This window comes from Pipistrellus kuhlii, unplaced genomic scaffold (assembly GCF_014108245.1).
Source record: "Pipistrellus kuhlii isolate mPipKuh1 unplaced genomic scaffold, mPipKuh1.p scaffold_m20_p_2, whole genome shotgun sequence".
Lineage (NCBI taxonomy): Eukaryota > Metazoa > Chordata > Mammalia > Chiroptera > Vespertilionidae > Pipistrellus > Pipistrellus kuhlii.
In genome coordinates, this window is record NW_023425515.1 from 176,771,861 (window position 1) to 176,794,577 (window position 22,717).

The 22,717-nt window shown below is 42.6% G+C and overlaps 1 protein-coding gene across 4 annotated transcripts in view; it reads right to left on the bottom strand.

Moving 5' to 3' along the window:
* The window catches only part of KHDRBS1 (KH RNA binding domain containing, signal transduction associated 1), a 38,703-nt gene extending 16,466 nt beyond the window's left edge, over positions 1–22,237 (bottom strand). For 3 of the 4 annotated variants that reach the window (XR_004989365.2, XR_004989366.2, XM_036446425.2), the window contains exons 1-6: positions 21,593–22,233; positions 8,279–8,403; positions 7,147–7,263; positions 5,133–5,279; positions 1,532–1,665; positions 490–691 (exon numbers count right to left, since the gene is read on the bottom strand). Coding sequence is in view for 1 of the 4 variants with exons in the window: in XM_036446425.2 (XP_036302318.1) it covers positions 490–691; positions 1,532–1,665; positions 5,133–5,279; positions 7,147–7,263; positions 8,279–8,403; positions 21,593–21,974 (1,107 nt within the window). In the remaining 3 variants the exon portion in view is untranslated. Of the gene's footprint in view, positions 1–406; positions 692–1,531; positions 1,666–5,132; positions 5,280–7,146; positions 7,264–8,278; positions 8,404–21,592 lie in introns of all 4 variants that reach the window. The other variant, XR_004989367.2, reaches the window with a different exon arrangement.
* Between the last annotated feature and the right edge of the window lie 480 nt (positions 22,238–22,717).

Genomic DNA, 22,717 nt, shown 5'->3' on the forward strand with positions numbered 1-22,717 from the left:
ACAAGTCAGAATCACAGAGAGAAGGTAATTACATCCCATGGGAGGATGCAGGCTTTTACATGAACAGAACATGAACTTTCCCTTCCAAATGTTAACACCCGTAGTGAAATAATCAAGAGAGAAAGGATTATTTTTAAAACATGAAACAAAACCAATCAAACAAAAAGAAAGAGAAAGAAAACAAAAACCAAGTGTGAGCAGGAAATACGGTACAGATGTGAACTGGCAGTAGTGGGAGACCCCCTCAGTAAAATACTGTACTTCGAGGCCCAGCTTATTTCCTGTTTAGTCAACATACGTATGGTAGCAAACCATGCTTAAAATGGAAAAATCTTCTCCTAAGTTAACATTCACTGCAAGAGAAAAGAGCAGATTCTGAATCTTACAGGCAATCCCTGCCACCTACATCAAGGGCCAAGGCCCTGTCATTCAACTTCCTTTGGCAACCTTCTAGGTAGTGGGAAATGGCACATTGTTCAAACTTCTTACATAATCTTCATATGTTTCTGGTGCAGGGGGTGGAGGCAAAGGTATTCTCTGGATGCCTGCTGTCCGTGCCCTTGGTGCTGGGGCACCCCTCACAGTAGGTGGGGGTGGCACTCCTCGAGTCACGGTGGCGCCTCTGGTGATGGCTCCTCTTACTGGCGTGCCACGCACCAAAGCCCCACGAGGTGGTACAACACCTCGGCCCCTATGAAAAGAAAGTTTTCCCACTTTTAGTTGAATTTATTAGGGTGACACTAGTTAACAAAATTATACAGGTTTTAGGTTCATGATTCCATAACACATCATCTAAGAAAGTTCATTTTAAATGGATATCTTTTTTTTCCTGTACTTTATCTTTATTGTTGAAAGAGATTTTTTAATAAATAGGCTACTTACATGGTCAGATTTGTGTGCAAATTCTGGAACGAGCCAGATTTTATGACGCCTTAAAAATACTATTATTAAAACCTAGAGGAATGTATGGGTAAGTAAAAAACCCACAATGGAAGATTCCCCAGGTCCCACAATAAACTGCTTTGGAGAGTCTGGACACACCATAAAGATCAGTAACAAAAGGTAAAATGCTAAAGTCAGTGATTATTTAAAAATGCTATAACTGGCCCGACTGGCATGACTCAATGGTTGAGTGTCGATCTATGGAAACCAGGTCATGGTTCGATTTCCAGTCAGGGCACAAGCCTGGGTTGTGGGCTTGACCCCCAATGGGGGCATTCAGGAAGCAACAGATTAATAATTCTCTCTCATCATTGATGCTTTTCTCTATCTCTCTCCCTCTCCCTCCCTCTCTGAAATCAATAAAAATATATTTAAAAATAAAAAATGATATAGCTGTCCAAAATTAAAAGACCAAAACTTTCAGAAAGACTGCTACACTTGACTATGGCCAAAATGCTCAAGAGCTAGAATTTCAGTCAATGAAGGATATAAGACTCCTTCTAAGCTGGAGCTAAGAGCACCAAAAAGAGGGAGATGGTTCTAGCGGTCAAATTTACATCCTATTTCTGGTTGTTTACATTATTTTTACCTGGGGACAGGTGGAGGAGGAGGGGCAGCGCCCCGGCCTCTCACTGGCACCCCGCGTCCTCGAGAGGGCTCTGGTACTCCATTCAAATAGGACAGCTCTAGAAACTGCTCCTGACAGATATCATCCATCATATCCTGCAAATGGAAGATAACAAAAAGATTATTGTGTAACATCTCCAACTTTGCTGGGAAGTTGTCTAGGCCACATGAGCCTTGAATAAGAACAAATTAGAAAGCCCAGATGAAGTATAAGAGATCATTCATTCTCTAGTAAAATGACAGCCTGCTGTTACCTCTTTGAGGAAAGTACCTTATCTTTATTAAAATACTAGAGGCCCAGTGCATAAAATTCGTGCATGGGAGCGGGGGGGGGGGGGGGGGGTTGGGGAGGGGAAAGAGATGAAGAGGGAGATGTCCCTCAGCCCAGCCTGTGCCCTCTTGCAACCCAGGACCACTCCGGTAGGGTCCCTAGGCCTTGCCAGCAATCAGGGCCTTCCTTCCCCTGGTTGCCAGCAGCTGGTTGGCCCCCTCCGGTGCCACTGTGTGCCATCTGTGTGGCGCTGTCCTCCCTTCCCCAACACCAGTCACCTCCCTCTGCGGGTGACAGGTGTGGGGTGTGGTTGCTTGGCTGGCCTGGGCTTCCCTCTGTGGAGCCATCACACAACAGAGGGAGGCCCCGCCCACCTTGGCTGGGGCTCCATGCAGAGGGTGGCCTGAGCCTCCCTCTTTGGCTCTTTGGGGCGATCACCCTGCCAGATGGTGGCCTGGGCCCACCTCTGTGGGACAAGCGTGGGGCAACAGCAGGGCTCCCCGACTAATCACATCACACCTGCCTTGGCTGGCCTGATGCCAGTGTGTGTCATAGCATGGTCGTCCGGAAGGTGGTCTGGACCATTGTTCTACTGTTGGGTCCTTTGATCTATTTGCATATTATGCTTTTATTATAGATCACAGCTCTTCATGATGTGGTGGTCCCTGCCTAGCTCTCCAGATCATCACTTCCATCCTAAGGATAACTTCTTTCAAGCCAGGCTGAACAACTTATAGTTCAGATTCTGGCATACTCTTACACATCCATTCTTGCAAATAGCTTTTTCCCCCCTAAAATAATAAAAGCCACTACCATAAATTATGCTATATGTATCAGGTACTAAATAATAAGCTTTATATAGACTTTTCAGTTTAATCTTCAAAACAACCCTTAAGTAAATAGACATAGAACTAGTAAGTGGCGGACTCCAGATGTGAATTCAGAATCTAGGCTTTGAATCATCCTTTATAATAAAAGGCTAATATGCAAATTGTCCCCTCAACTGGGAGTTCGACCAGGGGATGGGGCCAGTGGGTTGACCCATCCCTTATTACCCCCTAACCCTGATGGGGAGTGCACTGGGCCTCTAGTTAAAACTACAATGCCCTTTTCTTGCCTACCTGAGGGACTTTAACCCACTCTTACAAGACAATCTAAAATATTACCTCTTTTGAAAAACTTTCACTTGATGCCACCCCCAGTCCCTCTTCTTTTCCCATGGCATTATGTTGATTTTCTCTACCAGAGCAGTTACCACATCATTTTAGAATTGCTGGTCTGTCTTTCTCACTAGATTGTGAACTCCCAGGAGCCATTTTTGTAACTAAACCCAAGGCACTTACCAGTTACTTAACATTATGTTTGAGACGAATAAAGCTCACAAAAGTGAAACAGTAACTTGTTCAGGATGATGCAGATAAAGCTTCCAGTCCGGTGCTCTACCTACTGAACTGGAAGTCTCTCTGATATAGTTAATTACTCCAAGGGAAAAATGGAGTCATCTGCAAATCTTTTCATATATTGCCTGATAAAAGCCATTCAGTCTTAATATACATGCATTTTTATAAGTCCAGGTGGATAAAGTTTCAAGAATATAAAATTCTAATCGCCATGGAGATGCCCTTCCATAGCTTTTTACCTCATCCTCCTACCTTACACGTTACTGCTGCTTAAGACTTACACTGGGCAATCAAGTGACCATAGACAGCCAATTTGTTTAGAGTCTCCCAAATGCCACATCAACTCTGAGGAAACCCAGGTCTCTCTGGCAGGAATCTTATTTGATGATCCACTTACATGGAAGTCTTGTAAGCCTATTCCTTTTGAGAAATATGCTGAGACCAATGATAAAGAGGGGATGGGCACTCCCCTGTAGTCCCGTTCAGAAACTGGATTGGCTCAGGATGCTTCAATACAACACCTCAAAAAGAGTCAAAAGAATTCCCTTAAGGAAAAATTGACCAGCTCTGGGTTTTTCTCCAGGATATTTAAATTTGGCTGTTTCATGTTGAACATTCTAATGAAGACAAGGTACTTGGAAGCAAAGCAGCTGCTGAAATATTTGAGACAGTGTTGGAATCCTTGGAACTCAGCATTATAGGCACACAATGCTTATAAATTTTTGCTCTACCAGTTCTCACATCCTCCGAATACCTCATTTAGTTCCCTCTTTAAAAACGGATTTTAGAGAGGAAGGGAAAGGGAGATAGAGATAGAAACATCAATGATGATCAACTGCTTCCTGCATGCCCCCTAGTGGGGATAGACCCGGCAACGTAGAGTCTGCTTATTCTATGGGATCTAAGAATATAGTATCAAGGCTATGGGCTTCTTTTAGGGGCCTACAAAATGTTTGAGTAGAAAAATATGAAAACGAAGTATGACTGGGAATAGATCTGTGAAGTCCTGGTTCACAGGTCAACGCTCAACCACTGAGCCACACAGGACATGCCACATTTTGTTCTAACTCCCTCATTTTACACAGTCAAGAAAACCAAGAACTGTAGTTACCCCCTTTAGTTTTAATGATGAAAACATGCTGCTACTCACATCTAGTTGAATAATACTGTCAACCTTGGTTATTAAATATTCAACAACAGTATGTTAATTCTAGTAATTACCAAGCCTTACTAAAAGGCAGAAATTGCACCATTTTCAAAGAATGAGCCCTCTGACCAGGTGTCTTGATAAGCAAGACAGGTAACCTTGTCTGTTCTAACTCTTCTTGGGCTTCAATTACATTCTCAAAGGAGCTGCTTACCAATCTGTTTAATATCAACAGTCAAGCCTGTAATAATCAGGTCTCTTTCTAATCAAACTCTACTTGAATAAACTCCTCCAGGAGAAAAAGCCCTGAACACACTCAGGTCAAATTTAATCCATTAAGATTGGATATTAGAAGCTTCTCGCTGTTATCTTCTAGACTCTGTAAACCCTTGAGTTACTTTCCTATAATCTCCTGGTTCCACACTAGTACCAAAATACTTAGCTCAGTGAAGAAACTGTTAAATCTTTGTTAACCAGATGTTAAAATGCCAGACATGCTGTGGACCTAAGATTCTGACCTACAACTAAAACCACATTACTCCAGGATGAGTAGAGTGGCCTTGGGCACAATACTTTGCAAACTTGGTACAAGTTAAAGGACCACCTCAGGAAAATAAACGCAAGTGCAGAATTGGGTATACAATTTTAGGTTATGCAGAGACCCTAGTTAAGAACCACTGCCTTAGCAACAGCAGAAAATCCAGTTCTCTCTTGCTCAAAAGATACAGGATATAGATTTCCTTACTGGTACGAGAAACTTCTTGACTTCCTCCATAGCATGTGCCATAAGAGCATAAGCCTCACAAGGAGGTCCAAAGACTTCAATGAAGACATGCAGATCCATATTCAAATGGGCATATTTGGGGTCTCCACCTTTGCGCAGCTCTTCTTCCTGTGGAGAAACGAAAACAAAACGTCACATTACAGACTAGGGATTTAATGACACCTTTAACTTCAAGGTCAAAGAAACAGCAGGAAATAACTAACATCTAAGGGACACAGTAAAGCATAAAAAAGTAAAACACTCCAACCCACAAGATGGCCACAAGATGGCCAGCAGGGGAGGGCAGTTGTGGGCGATCAGGCCTGCAGGGAGGACAGTTGGGGGGAGATCAGGCTTGCAGGGGAGAGCAGTTAGGGGCAAGCAGGCCTCCAGGGGAGGGAAGTTGGGAGCGACCAGCCTTGCATGGAGGGCAGTTGGGAGGGACAAGGCCTGCATGGGAGGGCAGTTGGGGAGCACCAGGCCTGCAGGAGAAGGCAGCTGGGGGCAACCAGGCCAACAGAGGGCAGTTAGAGGTGACCAGGCCTGCAGGGGAGGGCAATTGGGAGTGACCAGGCCAGCAGGGGAGGGCAGTTAGGGGTGACCAAGCTGGCAGGGGAGGGCAGTAGAGCAATTGGGCTGGCAAAGGAGCAGTTAGGCGTTGATCAGGCTGACAGGGGAGTGGTTAAGGGGTGATTAGGCTGGCAGGCAAGTGAGCAGTTGGGAGCCAGTAGTCCTAGATTGTGAGAGAGATGTCCCAGATTGGAGAGGGTACAGGTTGGGCTGAGTGACACCCCCTATTCCCCTGTGCACAAATTTTGTGCGAGCTCTAGTCTATATCATAAAAGACCTGTGGTCATGATGCTGTAATGGCGGAACGACCAAACAACCAGTCACTAGGAGGTGCATGGAGCACCTCTCGCTGGCTGGGACTCACAGCTGGCGTAGGGGGGGTCTGAGACGTGGCAGGTCTGGGTCTCACATGACTTTGCACACCAGCCCTCTAGTTTTTAATAATGAACTTCAATGTTTGCTAATGACTGGTTACTATAATTGTGTTGCATTCATTTCCCTTACATGCCTTACTTGCAGGCTCACCATTTCTCTCCACTAATACTAGTAGAGAATATTTTAGCAGCTGACTGCCACGCCATTACTCTTGTACTAAGTTGTTTGATGTGTACAACAGAAAATATTTCACTTTTGGAGAACAAGAAAAATAGGTTTATTTGCATTATACTTATTAATTTGTGCAATTATTCAGTGTCTGGTAAGTTAATGTTCAAGAATATTAATTTTTATTAAAATGTTCTATTATTATTATTATTTTTTAATATTTTATTGATTTTGTACAGAGAGGAAGGGAGAGAGATAGAGAGTTAGAAACATCGATGAGAGAGAGTCATCGATCAGCTGCCTCTTGCACACCCACTACTGGGGATATGCCCGCAACCAAGGTACATGCCCTTGACTGGAATTGAACCCGAGACCTTTCAGTCCCCAAGCCGACGCTCTGTCCATTGAGCCAAACCGGTCTTGGCCAAAATGTTCTATTATTTTATGTTAATGATTACTCATTTATTTTAGCCCTTTGTATTCAGCATGTCTCTATCGGAATAAACCTACATTTCTATGACAATCAAAGCGCTTTTTTATTTTTATTTTTTAATATATTTTATTGATTTTTTTACAGAGAGGAAGGGAGAGAGATAGAGAGCTAGAAACGTCGATGAGAGAGAAACATCGACCAGTTGCCTCTTGCACACCCCCTACCGGGGATGTGCCCGCAACCAATGTACATGCTCTTGACTGGAATCAAACCTGGGACCTTTCAGTCTGCAGACCAACGCTGTACTGCTGAGCCAAACTGGTTTCGGCTCAAAGCGTTTATTTTTTGGGGGCCCACATAAACTTACACCGTGTTTATTTTGTCCATGTTAGCCTTGGAGCTTGACATGCTTGCATTAGGGTGTCATCTTCCTTCACTAAGTGAGCTTACCTTGGCTTTGTCTCTCATTGAGCCCTTTCCTAAGACAGAGATCTTTGCACCAGTCTCTTCTTGTAGTCTTTTGATAGTATTCCCTTGTGGTCCAAGGATCTTCCCCACAAAATTGAACTGACAAGAAAATAAAAACAGATTTCTAAATATTCATACTCCTATGAAACATTTCCACATATACTATCTCATGTGATCATAGCAATCCCATAAAACAGGTAGTTTCACTTCCATTTTACCGAAGAATATACTGAGGTTGCAGTGATGAAGTGATTAGCCTAAGGTTATGAAAGTGGTAGTTCCTACAGTTGATTTTGGGATTTCAGATGTAGTATCACACTGCAACCCCTAATACTTTAACATACATAAACATTTTTAAGGGTTACCTCAGAACAGACATGGAATACCTGTTTAGTGATTTTTTTTTGTAAACTAAATATAACTAATTGTTTTCCTAAAAAAAAGAAGAGTAGGTGGAGAGAGCATTTTTTTTTAAAGTAAAACTTTGAGTAAAAAATAAAATTAACCTCACCTTTTCAAGGATTTATGTTATAACTTCTTCATTTTGATTTCATATTAAGAAATCTTTTGACAAAATAACTCTTTAGGTTTCAATTTTTTTTCTTTGAACTTTGAACTGGAACAAACATTTGAGGAACTCTTTTTATTTTTTTTTTTATTATTATTATTATTTTTAATATATTTTATTGATATTTTACAGAGAGGAAGGGAGAGAGATGGAGAGCTAGAAATGTCGATGAGAGAGAAACATCGACCAGCCGCCTCCCGCACACCCCCTACCGGGGACGTGCCCGCAACCAACATACATGCCCCTGACCGGAATCGAACCCGGGACCCTTCAGTTCCCAGACCGACGCTCTACCACTGAGCCAAACCGGTTTGGACAGAGGAACTCTTTTTAATAAGATGACTGCATTTCTTTCCTGGCTATAGCTAGCTATCCAATCTGTATGGACTTACTTGTTTCAACTGCCAGAAATAAGTATGCAAGTATGGAAGAGAAACTTCAAAGGCTTAAGTTTCTGATGCACCACAGTCTCTGGAAGTCGTTATTAGAGCCCATGGCTCATACCTACAAAGACAACTCAGAGAAATGAGGCACTTTTTGTCTTACCTTGGGATACTGCTTGACGGGTATCAGTACTCGTTCTTTCAGCTTCATGTTCTTATGAGAAAATAAATCCAAGTAATTCTCCTCATCATCCTTCTTTGAAAGCCCTTTCTGAATCTTCTCAATTTCTGAATAAAAGAAATAGAATTTAAGTGAGTTTTGCTCTAGTGAATAAAGATAAATTTCTAAGTCTGCATAAAGCAATAACATGGAATACCATGTAATTACACGAAATAGTTCAGATGAATGTACTAATTTCAAAGAGAGTAACTAAAAGCACCAAAGCTTAAGTTGATCAGAAAACCCAAAGCCTGCTCCTAGTAAGAGCAGTTTGCTCTTTAACTGCCACTTGAATGTCTGTACATCAGAGACATTCAAATGTTTCTTAGAATAAGAGACTTAACAATACTAATGGGGAGAGATGAGGGATAAAGGATAAACTAAAACAATAAAAGCAAAAATCTGCATCAAGAAAAAGTATAAAATCTTATCTTGATAAAAAAATAAAAATCAATAATTTAAATATAGAGTAGAGAGCCCTGTTAAAATTCCAGTGACAGCAGTACTATGGACAGTAGTAGTCCTTATGAGTTTGAAAGACCTGGTTCTTTAAAAAAACAAACAAAAAAAACCAATATATATATATATATATGTATGTGTGTGTATATATATATATATATATATATATATATATATATATATAATTTTTTTTAGAGAGAGGAAGGGAGAGGGATAGAGTTAGAAACATCAATCAGCTGCCTCCTGCACACCCCCTACTGGGGATGTGCCCACAAGCAAGGTACATGCCCTTGTCTGGAATTGAACCTGGGACCCTTCAGTCCACAGGCTCTATCCACTAAGCCAAACCGGCTGCTACTCACTAATTGTGTGAGCCTTACAAGTTATTTAATTGCCCTGATTTTTAGTTTCCTCATTTATAAAATGGAGGTGATAGCTACTTCATGAGGTTGCTATAAAAACAGAATAAAATAACATATGTACACATGCTAATTAAAGCCCATTTCTTGAGAAGTATCAAAATTAGCTAGCCCAAATTCAGTCAATTCGCAGGTTAAGACAGTTTCATCAGATAGAATCTTGGCATCCAAAATTATTTCCTATCATTAGGGAACTCCATCCATCCATCCCATTCTTTGCAAGTATTTGAGTATTTCTTAAAAAAATAAAAATAAAATAAAATAAAAGGCAGAAGAAAGAAAGGAGAGAAACAGGTATAATCATTAACATATATGTGAGACTTAGGGCCAGGCACCTATCCTCTAAAGCAGAGGTGGGGAATGTCCCGGCCACGAAATCATTTGGTCTGGCTCTGCCAAGGCATTAGGGGTGAGTTACTAAATGTTTGACCAAATATAGCATGCTAATTTTTAAGTTGGTAATTTTGTATGGCCCAGGAATAATGTTATAAATATCCAAATGGCCTTTGGCAGAAAAATAGTTCCCCACTTCTGCTATAAAGGATAGAAGATACAACAGAACGAGTCAGATATAGTCCCCAACTTCACTATCTACAATAAAGGAGAAACATGCAAATTGACCGCATCTCCGCTACACCCACCAGCCAATCAGGAGCAAGTATGCAAATTAACTAAACCAAGATAGCTGCTGCACGAGTGAGCAGGAGGCTTGGGTTTCCCTGGCAATGGAGGAAGCCAAGCTTCTTGGCCAGCCTTGGCCTCCACTCAAGGCTACAAAGTTTCAATTATAGAAGATAAATAAATCCCAGATACCAGGGCCTCTGCTTGGGTTACTGGGGGGCGTGGCTGGCCTGCTAACAATCACAGGCCCCTTGCCCAGGCTGCCCCACGCCCCAAGGTAACCCCCACCCTGATCTGGGACACCCTTCAGGGCAACCAGCTGGTCCCCACTCATGCATCAGGCCTCTATCCTATCTAATAAAAGAGTAATATGCAAATTGACTGTCACTCCAACACACAAGGTGACTACCCCCATGTGGACACAAGATGGCCATCACAAGATGGCCAGCAGGGGAGGGCAGTTGGGAGGGACCAGGCTTGCAGAAGAAGGAAGTTGGGGGTAACCGGGCCTGCAGGAAGGGCAGTTGTGGGGGACCCAGGCCTGCAAGGGAGGGCAGTTAGAGGTAACCAAGCCTGCAGGGGAGGGCAGTTAGGGGCAGTCAGGCTGACAAGGGAGCAGTTAGGCATCAATCAGGCTGGCAGGGGAGTGGTTAGGAAGTGATCAGGCTAGCAGGCAGAAGCAGTTAGGGGCAATCAGGAAGGAAGAAAGGCAGGCAGGTGAGCAGTTGAAAGCCAGCAGTTCTGGATTGTGAGAGGGATGTCCCAAATTGGAGAGGCTGGGTTGAGGGACATACCCTTCCGTTCATGAATTTTGTGCACTGGGCCTCTAGTCTTTATATATTGGAGTTCTCAGTTAATGAAGTTAGCAATGAAGTATAGTGAAGTGCTATGATAGGAATACTAATAGAGATGGGGGCAGTGTGTGTAGGTAATGAATAGCAATTAAAAGGTTCTATAATGTACTGCAAACAGTAAAACAATTTATATTCCCCCCTGGCCAGTGTGGCTCAGTTGATTGAGCATCATTCCATGCACTGAAAGTCACTGGTTTGGTTTCTGGTCAGGGCACATGTGGGAGGCAAACAATCAATATTTCTCCTCCTCAAAAAACATAATTATATTCCCTAAAATCAGTGTGACATTCCAAATAACACAAAACGTTCTCCTTATATAATATTTCCACAGTGTTTCTATATTCTGTAATTTTAAGGCAAGGGTTCTCAAACTTCAGTATGCATCAGAATCACCTGGAGGGCTTATTAAACGGGACTGCTGAGCCAGAACCCCAATCTAGGATTTGTGTTAGGAATTTGCATTTCTAACAAGTTACCAGGTGATGTTGATATTGCTGGTCTAGGGACCACACACTCTGAAAACCTGGTTTGGCATAAAAATATACTACTTCAAAGACATTCTGCAAATCTAAAATTTTGACAGTTTTAAAAAGTGTTTAGTCTAAGTCCAACTGTGAAGTACACAGATGAAGAAGGAAAGTTACTTTGACACTCACAGACTTCCTAAGAATTCAGGATTTCAAACAGAAAGCTTCCTGTTTATGAAAAAGCCTAATTTCAGATGTTAAAGTATACAGTGAGCTAAATGACCCACTTATATCCTAGAGCACATACTCCTGTCCTTTCTGACAATTAAAACTGCTAATCATATTCTAAGTATCCTTAACTAAACATTTACTCCTATTAGAAGAACTGTAAATGGGAGTGCCTATTTTCACTGCTCGGAATAGAAAATTATAATTAACAGACTAAATGCTTCATTCAACGTCTCATTTGTTTGCTGTTTTACTGGTGGTAACCTCCACCCCTTCCCACTGACTGCTAATATTAACTTTTGTAGTCACTAGTTTTGAGCCTACCATCATCTCTGAATACATTTTGAGTTTTTAGGCTGGAAAATTCCGTACTCAATCCACAAAAGTTCTAAGGTGCTCTAGCTGGTTTGGCTCAGTGGATAGAGCGTCAGCCTTCAGAATGAAGGGTCCTAGGTTTGATTCCAGTCAAGGGCATATGCCTGGATTGTGAGCCCGATCCCCATTGTGGGCCTGATCCCCAATGAGGGGCATGCAGGAGACAGCCAATTAATGGTTCTCTCATCATTGATGTTTCTATCTCTCTCTCCTTCTTTCTCTATGAAATCAATAAAAATACATTTTAAAAAAGGAAGTTCTAAAGGAATAAATGCCATATTTCATTTTATCTATGTACCTCAGTGTTTCTTTTTTAAAATATATTTTATTGATTTTTTTACAGAGAGGGAGAGGATAGAGAGCTAGAAACATCAATGAGAAACATCGACCAGCTGCCTCCTGCACACCCCCACTGGGGATGTGCCCACAACCAATGTACATGCCCTTGACCGGAATCAAACCTGGGACCTTTTAGTCCGCAGACCAATGCTTTATCTACTGAGCCAAACCGGTTTTGGCCCTCAGCTGTACTTTATAACCCTTTCCAGAAACTTTACTTGGTTATGGCAGGATGACTCAAAAGTCAACTAATCTGTTGTACTCTTTACAGGAAGCAGGACTATAAAAACTGAACCCAGTAGGTTTGTTCACATGCAATGTAATGCAGCCTGTGAATTCAAAGCTTTTCTACATGGATCCTTCTGCTAAATTTTGTACTAGTCAGATCCTAGAGCACATGTGTCAAACACAAGGCCCGCGGGCCAAATCCGTCCCGCCAGGCCTTGCAATGTGGCCCGCACCGCGCTGTCATCACTGCACTCCGCTGCGTTTCCATCACAATGACAGTTTATGACTGTTCAGTAAACCATTCGGCCCGCGATTTAGGCTGGATTTTAGATTTTGGCCCCTTCTCTGATTGAGTTTGACACCCCTATCCTAGAGAATCTCTTTGTCCAATTTATCTCACAATTTTTAATATGAAAGCATTTTTTGAAAATTCAGAGAACAATGACTTAAATAATAAAACAGAACTGAAAAGATAAGAGAGTCTGTGGCTGGTGTGGTTCAGTGATTGAGTGTCAACCTATGCACCAATAGGTTGCTATTTCAATACTCTGTCAGGGCACATGCCCAGGGTTGCAGGCTCGATCTTTAGCAGGGGAGTGTGCAGGAGGCAGCTGATCAATTGATGTTGATTTTTCTCTCTCTTCGATGTTTCTATCTCCCTCTCCCTTCCCTTATAATATCAATAAATATAAAAACATTTAAAAAAGGATAAAAGAATCAAAGGAGGTTAGCCTAGAAAGCAAAACATTAAGGGGCAACCTGAGTCTTCAAGAAGGGCCACCTTCCATGTTTGGAAGGGGAAGGACTGAACATGTATTCAGTATCTACTATGTATCAAACACTGTACAATATTACCTCACTTATCCTAAAAATTAACTCAGTGAAGTATAGCTGGTACAATCCCCATTTTACAATGTCGGAAACTGAAACTCAGAAAAGTTAAATTGGTAAATCAGTCCAGCCAGTGTGGCTCAATGGTTGAGCGTCGACCCATAAACAGGTCACGGTTTGATTCCCCGACAGGGAACATGCCCGGTATTTCAGGCTTGATCCCCAGAAGGGAGCCTGCAAGAGGCAACCAAAGATTATCCTCTCTCATCATTGATGTTTCTCTCACTCTCTCCCCCCACACCTTACCTTTCCTCTCTCTGAAATTCAAGTACTGGAGTAAAGACTAAAACCCAGGCTTTCTCTAACTTCAAACCTCATACTTTTTTTAATTTTTATTGATTATGGTATCACAAAACCTCATACTTTTATTATTGCCTCTCCATGGCATGTGTGTGTCAGTGGTAAGTTTTTTGTTGTTTTTTTTAAACAATTAAAAGCTTATTTTGTAAAATTTTGGGAAGTACAATTTTTAACCTCAGACACTATTATGCAGCTAAAGGCAATAAAAGGGCTCGGTGGGTGTCTCTGATATTCGTTACCTGATCTTTTTTTTCTTTTTCAATTTTGTTTTTCTCTCCTTAGTTTCACTTCTCTTGGAGAGCTAGAAACAGGATGTAATGGGGGAAAACTCAAGAAGCTTCCTAAAAATGGCTTATCCTCAGGCAAAAGTACTTTCTAGACACACTTTTTGAAACTAACTCCTTTAAATGATCTTTGCTTGAGCCTCTGGAGACCTTGGATGTCTCACGAGCTAAAGAAAGAAAAGCTAAGGTGTAAACAACACAGAGCGATGACCCATTTGTTTCCTAGCCAGACACTTTAAATAATCCTATCTTATCCAATGCCTTCTGTGTGTCAGGAATTTTGTATTGTTTCATCTTGTCTTTATAATGAGGATTATCCTCATTTAACAACCAGAGAAACCTGGGCTCAGAAAGTTATGCAACTTGTCAGAGATCACAAAACTAATTAGTGACAGAGTAGGTACTTAACCCCATGTCACTCCTTACATTAGTCAGATCAAGTTGAACTAATCTTGTGGCATTTCTTTTACTATAATTTATTCTTTCAATTTTTGGCAGCCCCTGCAGATGTGGACAATTTTTAAAATGCATGTCTCAAAGGAAAGAACATGAGCTTTAAAGATAGACAGAACTGGGTTTGATTCCCATCTCTGCTACAAGCTTGGTATGTGACCTTCAGCAAGTCATTAAACCTCTTAATCTTCCCTTCTTACTTTAAATATGTATATATTTATATTTTTATTTATATTTATATTAAAAAATATATATTTCTTTTATTGACTTCAGAGAGGGAGAGGGAGAGAAAGATAGAAACATCAATAATGAGAGAGAGAATCATTGATTGGCTGCCTTCTGCACGCCCCCCACTGGGGATGGAGCCTGCAACCCAGGCATTTGCCCTTGGCCAGAATAGAACCTGGGACCCCACTGAGCCAAACTGGGTAGGGCTTCCCTTACTATTTTAAAAGAAAATTATGGCATATTACCTGTGGTCTCCCAAATCTCTTTCTCAGGACACAATTTAGCGTTTAGGGCCGTATTTCTTAAAAATACTTCTGGCCAAAACCGGTTTGGCTCAGTGGATAGAGCGTCTGCCTGCGGACTGAAGGGTCCCAGGTTTGATTCCGGTCAAGGGCATATACCTTGGTTGTGGGCACATCCCCAGTAAAGGTTGTGCAGGAGGCAGCCGATAGATGATCCTCTCTCATGGATGTTTCTAACTCTCTATCCCTCTCTCTTCCTCTCTGTGGAAAATCAATAAAATATATTTTAAAAAAATACTTCTGAAATAATTGTAGATTTATATGCAGTTATAAAATATAACTGATCTCTAGATGCTTCACGCAGTTTTCTCTATACTTTGCATATCTACAATACAATCTCATAATCAGAAAACTAACATTGTCTGTTGACTTTATTAAAATGTCACCAGTTTTACATGAACTTATTTGGGTGTGTTTTTAGTTCTATGCAGTTTAATCAGATTCATGTAACCACTACCATAGTCAAAGTTCAGAGCGGTTTCCCAGGATTATTCTCCACGCTATACACTTTTACAGCCAGTCGCTCCCTGTATTTCTCGCTCACCATTAGCAACCACTAATCTGATCTCCATCTCTTATTATTTTGTCTTTTCAAGAATGTAAAATTAGCTAAAACCGGTTTGGCTCAGTGGTAGAGCGTTGGTCTGCGGACTGAAAGGTCTCAGGTTCGATTCCGGTCAGGGGCATGTACCTTGGTTTCGGGCACATTCCCAGAAGGGGGTGTGCAGGAGGCAGCTGATTGATGTTTCTCTCATAGATGTTTCTGGCTCTCTTGCCCTTTCCTTTCCTCTCTGTAAAAAATCAATAAAATATATTTAAAAAAATTGATATTTCTCTCCTTTCCCCTCTTAAAAAACAAACACAAGTAGAATGTTAAATAAGTGGAATTACACATTATGTAATCTTTGAAGATTATTTTCACTCAGTATAATTCTCTCAAGATATAAATTGTTGCATTCATCTATAAGTCATTTCTTTTTATTGCTGAGTAGTCTTCCATGATATGGATATACCATGCTTTATTTATCCATTGGAGACTTGTTTTGTATTCAGTTTTTGCCTTCTATGAATGAAGCTACTATGAACATTCATGTACAGGTAAACCTAAGTTTTTAAGTGCTTAAAAGTGCAATTGCTAAGTCATAAACATATTTGTTTTGTAAAAAAAACTGCTTTATTAAATATATAAAAATATTGTACTATATCTATTTAGCCTATGGAATTTACTTTTTCACCTAATATTAAATTTTCAAGATTTCTCCAGATTGTTGCATGTAGCTGTAGTTTTCATTTTATTGCTACGTAATTCATTTTGAAAATCTCATAGTATCCAGAGATGTTTCTCTCTCATCGACGTTTCTAGCTCTTTATCTCTCCCTTTCTCTCTGTTAAAAATCAATAAAATATATTTAAAAAAAATGTTATCCAAAGTGGTTAATAATTCCACCAGCAATGTAATTCACATTCTCTCAATTCTTGGTCTTATTGCTTACTCTATCAATACAGAAGGTTTTCATTATTTTCCTTTCTTGAAATTTTTTCTCTCATTTATCTTCTTTTATTCTTTTTTAAAATCCTCACCAAGGATGGATTTTATATATATATATATATATATATGTGTGTGTGTGTGTGTGTGTGTGTGTATCACCTTGGCATATGGGACACTCCACCAACTGAGCCACGTGCCAGGGCCATTTACTCTTTGTTTTAAATCAGACTTTTATGCTTCCCGGTCTTCGTGGGGTGGTCTTATATAGCAGGTGTTTTGTGGGAACCAGTGGTGCATTCTCTTAGATCTCCTGAGTTGGGTGCTCTAGGAATGCCCCTTGAGTTACTTGAGTTCTCCTGTTTATAACTGGGTCTTGAATGTTGTCGTCCCATTCAAGGATGAAATCTCTCCTCTCAGGCTGGCTTCATTTACTCTTTAAAGCTACTTTACATTCAATATGTCACGTTAAAAAAGTAAATCCAGTTAGAATTAGTTTGGAAATTGCAAAAAATCAACATGTTAATTTAAAAATTCTGTCACCTTGCTCCGCTGTTATGGCTGAGAGGCTGAGTGACAACCTATGAACCAGGGGGTTGTGGTTTGATTCCTGGTCAAGGCACATGCCCGGGTTACAGACTCCACCCAAGTGGGGGAGCATGCAGGATGCAGCCGATCAATTATTCTCTCTCATCATTGATGTTCCCCCCCTCCCTTCCTCTCTTAAATCAATTAAAAACAAATTTTTTTTAATTTAAATTTTGTCATCTTACCCTGGCCAAGTAGCTTAGTTGGTTGGAGCATCATCATGATGTACCAAGGTTTCGTGTTTGATCTCTGGTGAGGGCACATACAAGAATCAACCAATGATGCTCGGCTGGCATGGCATGGTATGGCTCAGTGATTGAGTGTTGACCTATGAACCAGAGGTCACGGTTTGATTTCTAGTCATGGCACATGCTCAGGGTTGCGGGTTTGATCCCCAATGTGGAATGTACAGCCAATCAATGATTCTCTCTTATCATTGATGTTTGCACCTCTCCCTCCCCCTTCCTCTCTGAGGAAATATATTTAAAAAAAAGAAAAAAAAAAGAACCAGCCAATGAATGCATAAATAAGTGGAATAACAAAATTGATGCTTCTCTCTTCCTTTATCAAAATCAATTAAAAATTTTTAAAATAAAAATTCTATAATCTTTGTAACACTAGTTCCTCCTCCACACCCTCCCCCTTGCAGGAAATGACATATTTTTCTTTTTATTCAGATCTTCCTCACCTTCAGTAAAATTTTAGGTTGACAATACGATCACAATATTCTTCATCTGTAAGAGTAAGATAAAAATTCTCTCTGTCTCAGAGAATGGCCAGGAAGGTTGAACTAGGAGTAGTCATTTCATGGCACATGTTACCTGCTCTACAAAGGTTAAGTATTGTTTGTTATGGTTATTCACATACATTTTGAACTGATTTTTGTTGCTTGTCCCAAGGCATTTGATACTGTTCTAAAATGAGATCATTTTTATCAATTCTTTTCTAATGCTCATAGAGCAGAAACCTACTGATTTGTACATCTTTAATCTGCAATCAGCCACATCACTGACCACTTTCCTAGGTAAACAATCATGATGTTGTTTCAAACAGTGAGTGATAAGTTCTGCCTTTCTTTCCTAATATTTATACTTATATCTGTATTTGGTCTATAATTTCTTTGAAATTCCACTTTCTGGTTTAAATAGGTCGTCTAGCCCTGTAGAACGAAATAGGAACATCTAGATATATTTTTATAGTGTATTATAAATAAATTAAAGGAGTTAACTATTTTGAAGTTCCTATAAACTTCGAAAATGTTCTATACTATGTGCTTTTGGAAGATAGATTTCTGAGTATCCTTTCAAGATCTGGGGATTATTAATCTGTCAAATGCTTACTGATTCCTGAGTTATTTACACTAACATATTTTCCTAATAGGAGAAAGTAGAAAAAGAACAGTGATATACTTAAAAGCATTTTATGTTTATTATGTAAGCATTTAACACAAATTATAAATTATTTTTGTCTTAGAAAGCAAGCATGGGTACACTGAGGCCTTGCATGTCTGCAAATACATTTGTCACCACAGTTAAATATCAACTTGGCTAACACAGAAGTCTATATTCAAAACCCAAATCCCTAGAACTGTTAGTTTTCCATCATGAAATGAAGATGAATATCCATTTATCAAATATTTAGTAAGAAGCCTCTGTGTGTGTGGTACTCCTCAAGAAACAGGAGATATAGTAGTAAACAAAGGAGACAAAAGATCCCTGTCCTGGTGGAGCTGACATTATAGCTATGAAGGAGGAGTGGTCAACAAACACATAACTACAATATATAATGCATCAGATGCTGAGAAGGGCAAAGTAAAGCTGGGCAAGGGACAGGGAGAGCTATGTGAATAGTCAAGGAAGAGTGGTCTGGGTCTTGCTGCAGATCTTGGAAAATAAGGAGAGGTACCTCAGTCACTGACCCAAGGGCTAGGCTCTCTCTATGGGTTTCCTTTTCCTATATCTTGGCCTTGTCATCTTCACTGCCCTGTTCTAGTACTCTGATATGTTCAAATGATTTTATAATATTTTGTCTAAGTAGCACAAAAAATATGTATTTTTAATCTTCATCTGAGGATAAGTTTTCATTGATTTCAGAGAGAGGAGAAGGAGGTGGGCAGGAGGAAGAGAGGGAAATATCTATTAGCATGCACTCCGACAGGGTATTGAACCGGAAACCTCTTGGTGTATATACAAAGCTCTCTACTGAGCTACCCTGCCAGCCTCCTCCCCCACTACACACACACACACACACACACACACACACACACTCTCTCTCTCTCTCTCTCTCTCTCTCTCTCTCTAATTGCAGAGAGAGAGAGGAAGAGAAAGATAGAAACATCAATTAATGAAAGTCTTTGATCAGCTGCTTCCTTTCATGCCCCCCACTGGGGATGGAGCCTGTAACCCAGGCATATGGCCTGACCAGGAACCAAACCACAACCTTCTGCTTGTGGCTCAACCTCTGAGCCATGTAGGCCAGGTCCAAAATACTTTCTTAAGTACAATTTGTTGCAGGTACTATAGTGGAGGGGTGGAGAGGATTAAGTGTGTGGATTCAGACTCAAACTGATTTCAAATCCTAGTTATGCTCTTTTCTAATTTTGTTACTTTGGCTAATTTAATATCTGTATATTTGGTTCTCTCATCTGTAAAAGTGAGGATAATAAAAGTAACTTCATAGTATTGTCCTGAAGACTAAATATTTGATGTTAAGTGCTTAGACCAGTGCCTAGACAGTAAGTATTAGCTATATTTTTCTTACCGTATCCTTATCAGAACTTAAATACCACTATTCTGTCTTCTCAGTCTCTTACTTTCTTGTAGTTAGTTACCATCATTTCAATCCCTTTTCCAGATAATGAAAAATACTTTAAAAGTTGGGTTCAAGATTTTCCATGCTAAGAAATATACATAGACTGTTTCTTAATAAACAAGCATTACCTTAATCCAATTTCTCCAATTAAATTTCAGTTTGGCTAAGAAACAAAACAAAAAAGCCCACGCTAAAAAATAAAAAAAATAATAAATAAATAAAGAGCACTGTATTTTCATACCATATTTAACCATGAATTTACATATAGAAGGAAATGGTGGTGACAAATTGTCATCTAATAATTATGTCAAAGGGAATTGTGCTAATGCTTTTCACATAATTTAATCCTCACAACTAACTATCCCACTTCACAGTTGCGGTTGCTGAGGTTCAGAATGTTTCCCAAGAGTATGTAACTACTTAAGCGTCAGGATTAAACCAACACTTGTTTGATATTTTAGTCTCTCAAATTTTACTTGGACTAATTAAAGATTTGAGAAAATAAAAATCAGACTACCAAGTCAATTTTTACCACTTAGCCTAACATTCCTAACTCTGCATGTACTTGCTTTCAAATTCAATTACCTGTTGTTTGCTATATGCAAGACAATCTGAAAAATATAAAGATAAAAAGCATTCCTTGCTCTCAAAAAGCTTACTGGAAGAACATAATGAACAAACACTCCAACTGTGTTACAGAAGAGCAAAGCACTGAGTTGAAAATGAAGCACTTTAAATAGTCTTAGTTTGCTTTTTTTAAAAGACCCCCCTTACTGATGTTTGGTGATAGAGAACAAAGGGAGGGAAATATTTTCATATGGATCTGTACATTATATCAACCTTGCCTGAATCCAACTATTCATTGTGTTGAAGGCTGCGAATTTTTACTTAAAACTCAGATATCATTAAGAAATACTTATTAAAACAACGTCTCGACCAGAAGGGAGGGCAAAACAGCCGTCTTCGGGGAGAAATCAGAGCGAGTAGGTAACTGGCCGGTGCAGGGCAGGAAAGGAGCACCAGTCTTACTGACTACAGAGAACAAAGACTACTATTCCCAACCTATTTCACTACTGAAGCAAAAGCAAACAAACAAAAAAGACGAAGCCTTTCAGGTGCATGCATCGTGCCACTTCCTCAATGTCTGTCCATCTCGCTGGGGAACGTCATGCAACCACCCTTTACCACCCTCTACCCCATGTTCAATGCTTTGGGGGTTATTTTTCTCCTCGAAGGACGGCGAACACACATAGTAAAAACAAAGGTGTCCAGTCTTCCGGCTCTGTAATTACTTTATGTGCCGAAATCAGAAATCTGATTAGGAAAACCTTAAGCGTCGATTCCCACAGGTTGCTCCTCCTGCCGGGGAGAAACTTAAGCTCATCAACCGCTCATTCCGCCCGGGACCCAGCGACCTCGGCGCGCTGGACAGGGCACTCCGGCCTCACCCCGCCTTCCCTCCGCTCTCCCTCCCTCCCACGGTCCCTTCCTGCTCTGGCCGCCTTCACCTTCTACATCCTCAGCCGAGGAGCCTCCCGCTAGCCACGGTCAGAAAAGCTCTCCCTTTGGGGAAAGGGGAGTTAAAGGTTCATTTCTGGAAGCATCTGAGCACTTGGGGCATGGGGCAGCTGCCAGAGTGGGAGGGGGGAGGGTCGGTAAGGGGGCGGGGACCTCAGCACCTCCGCCTCTGAGCGCCCAGAGATCGCTAAGTCCCCCGGGCCTCCACTGCAGCCCAGCGTTCTCCTTCGCCCCCTCGGCGGGATGGGGGCGTGAGATCCAGGCTCCCGAGGATGATGAGGACGAGAGGGGAGCTCGCTGCTGCCTCGGTCCGTCTCCAGGGGGCGGGAAGCACGGGGAACAAAGCCGCTGGCCACCCATGCTCCCGGGCGGCCCCGAAGGACCAGCAGCAGGGAGGCCCGCTTACCTGCCGTCAGCAGCTGCATGGCGTGAGTGAAGGACGGGTCGAGCGAGTCCTTCTCGGCCAGGAGTTCGGGCAGGTACTTGTTCTCCGGCTCCATCTTGACGGAGGCAGTGGCCGAGGGGGGCAGCAGCGGGGTCGGCGCCGGACCGCCCACCGTCGCGTCGGGACCTGTGGCCGAGGGCGGCAGCAGCGGCGGCGGCTGCGTGGCGGGCGAGGCCCGGGCCGCTCCCCGGGACCCTCCTCCGCCCCCCCGGGACCGGTGAGGCAGCGGCGGCTGCCGAGACGGCGCCTGACGCACCGAGGGGTGGGCACCCGAGGGGTCCATGGAGCCGCTGCGGCCCGAGGACCGGCTCATGCGCGCGGCGGGGTCGTCCCGGCGCTGCATCGGGGAGGATGGGCGATCGAGGAAGCGAGAGAGCGACGCGGCGGCGGCGGAGGCCTCGGAGGCGGTTGGCGGGGGTGGGAGAGCGGGAGCGACGCCGACCGAAGCCGACCCGAGCGACCCAGCGAAGGAGAGCACCGGAAGTGAGGCGGCGCGCGTGCGCAGCCGGGCCCCGGCACCGCCCTTGGGCTTCTCGGCGGAGAACAAAGTCCCCAGTCGGGCCTCGGCGCCTGCGCACCGCCGCGGAACCCGGAGAAGTGGCCTTCCCGCTCCCCGCTCCCCGCCGAGCCCGCCAGGCTGGAGCGTCGTGCGCGTGCGCGGGCGGCCGCGGGCTCCTCCGTTCGTTTTCTCTCCCACGTGACTCGGCGCTAGCGGGACGCGCGTCTCCTCCCCCGGCGCGCGCAGGGGGCGGGGGCTGTGGAATGTCTTTGTCTGCGCGCGGCCGCCGGTGCGGGCGGAGGACCTGTTACTCCGGGGCCACGCCCCCCCCCAAACGGCCCAGCCGCTCAGTGGGTCGGGGGGCGGTCACTGAACGGGTGGAAATGAAGAGACAAGCGTGGGGAACCGGGGGTGGAAGATACGGGGGAGAGGTGGCGGGAAGAAGAGAGAATTGAGGCTGGAAGGAGAGCCGGCCTGCCCTGGGAGAGGGGCGGAGAGGGCCCCGGGAAGGCCAGGGGAGAAGAAGGGGCAGCTAAGCCAGAGGCTGGCGCAGGGAGGAGGGGTGGAGACGGGGCAGTGGGAGATTG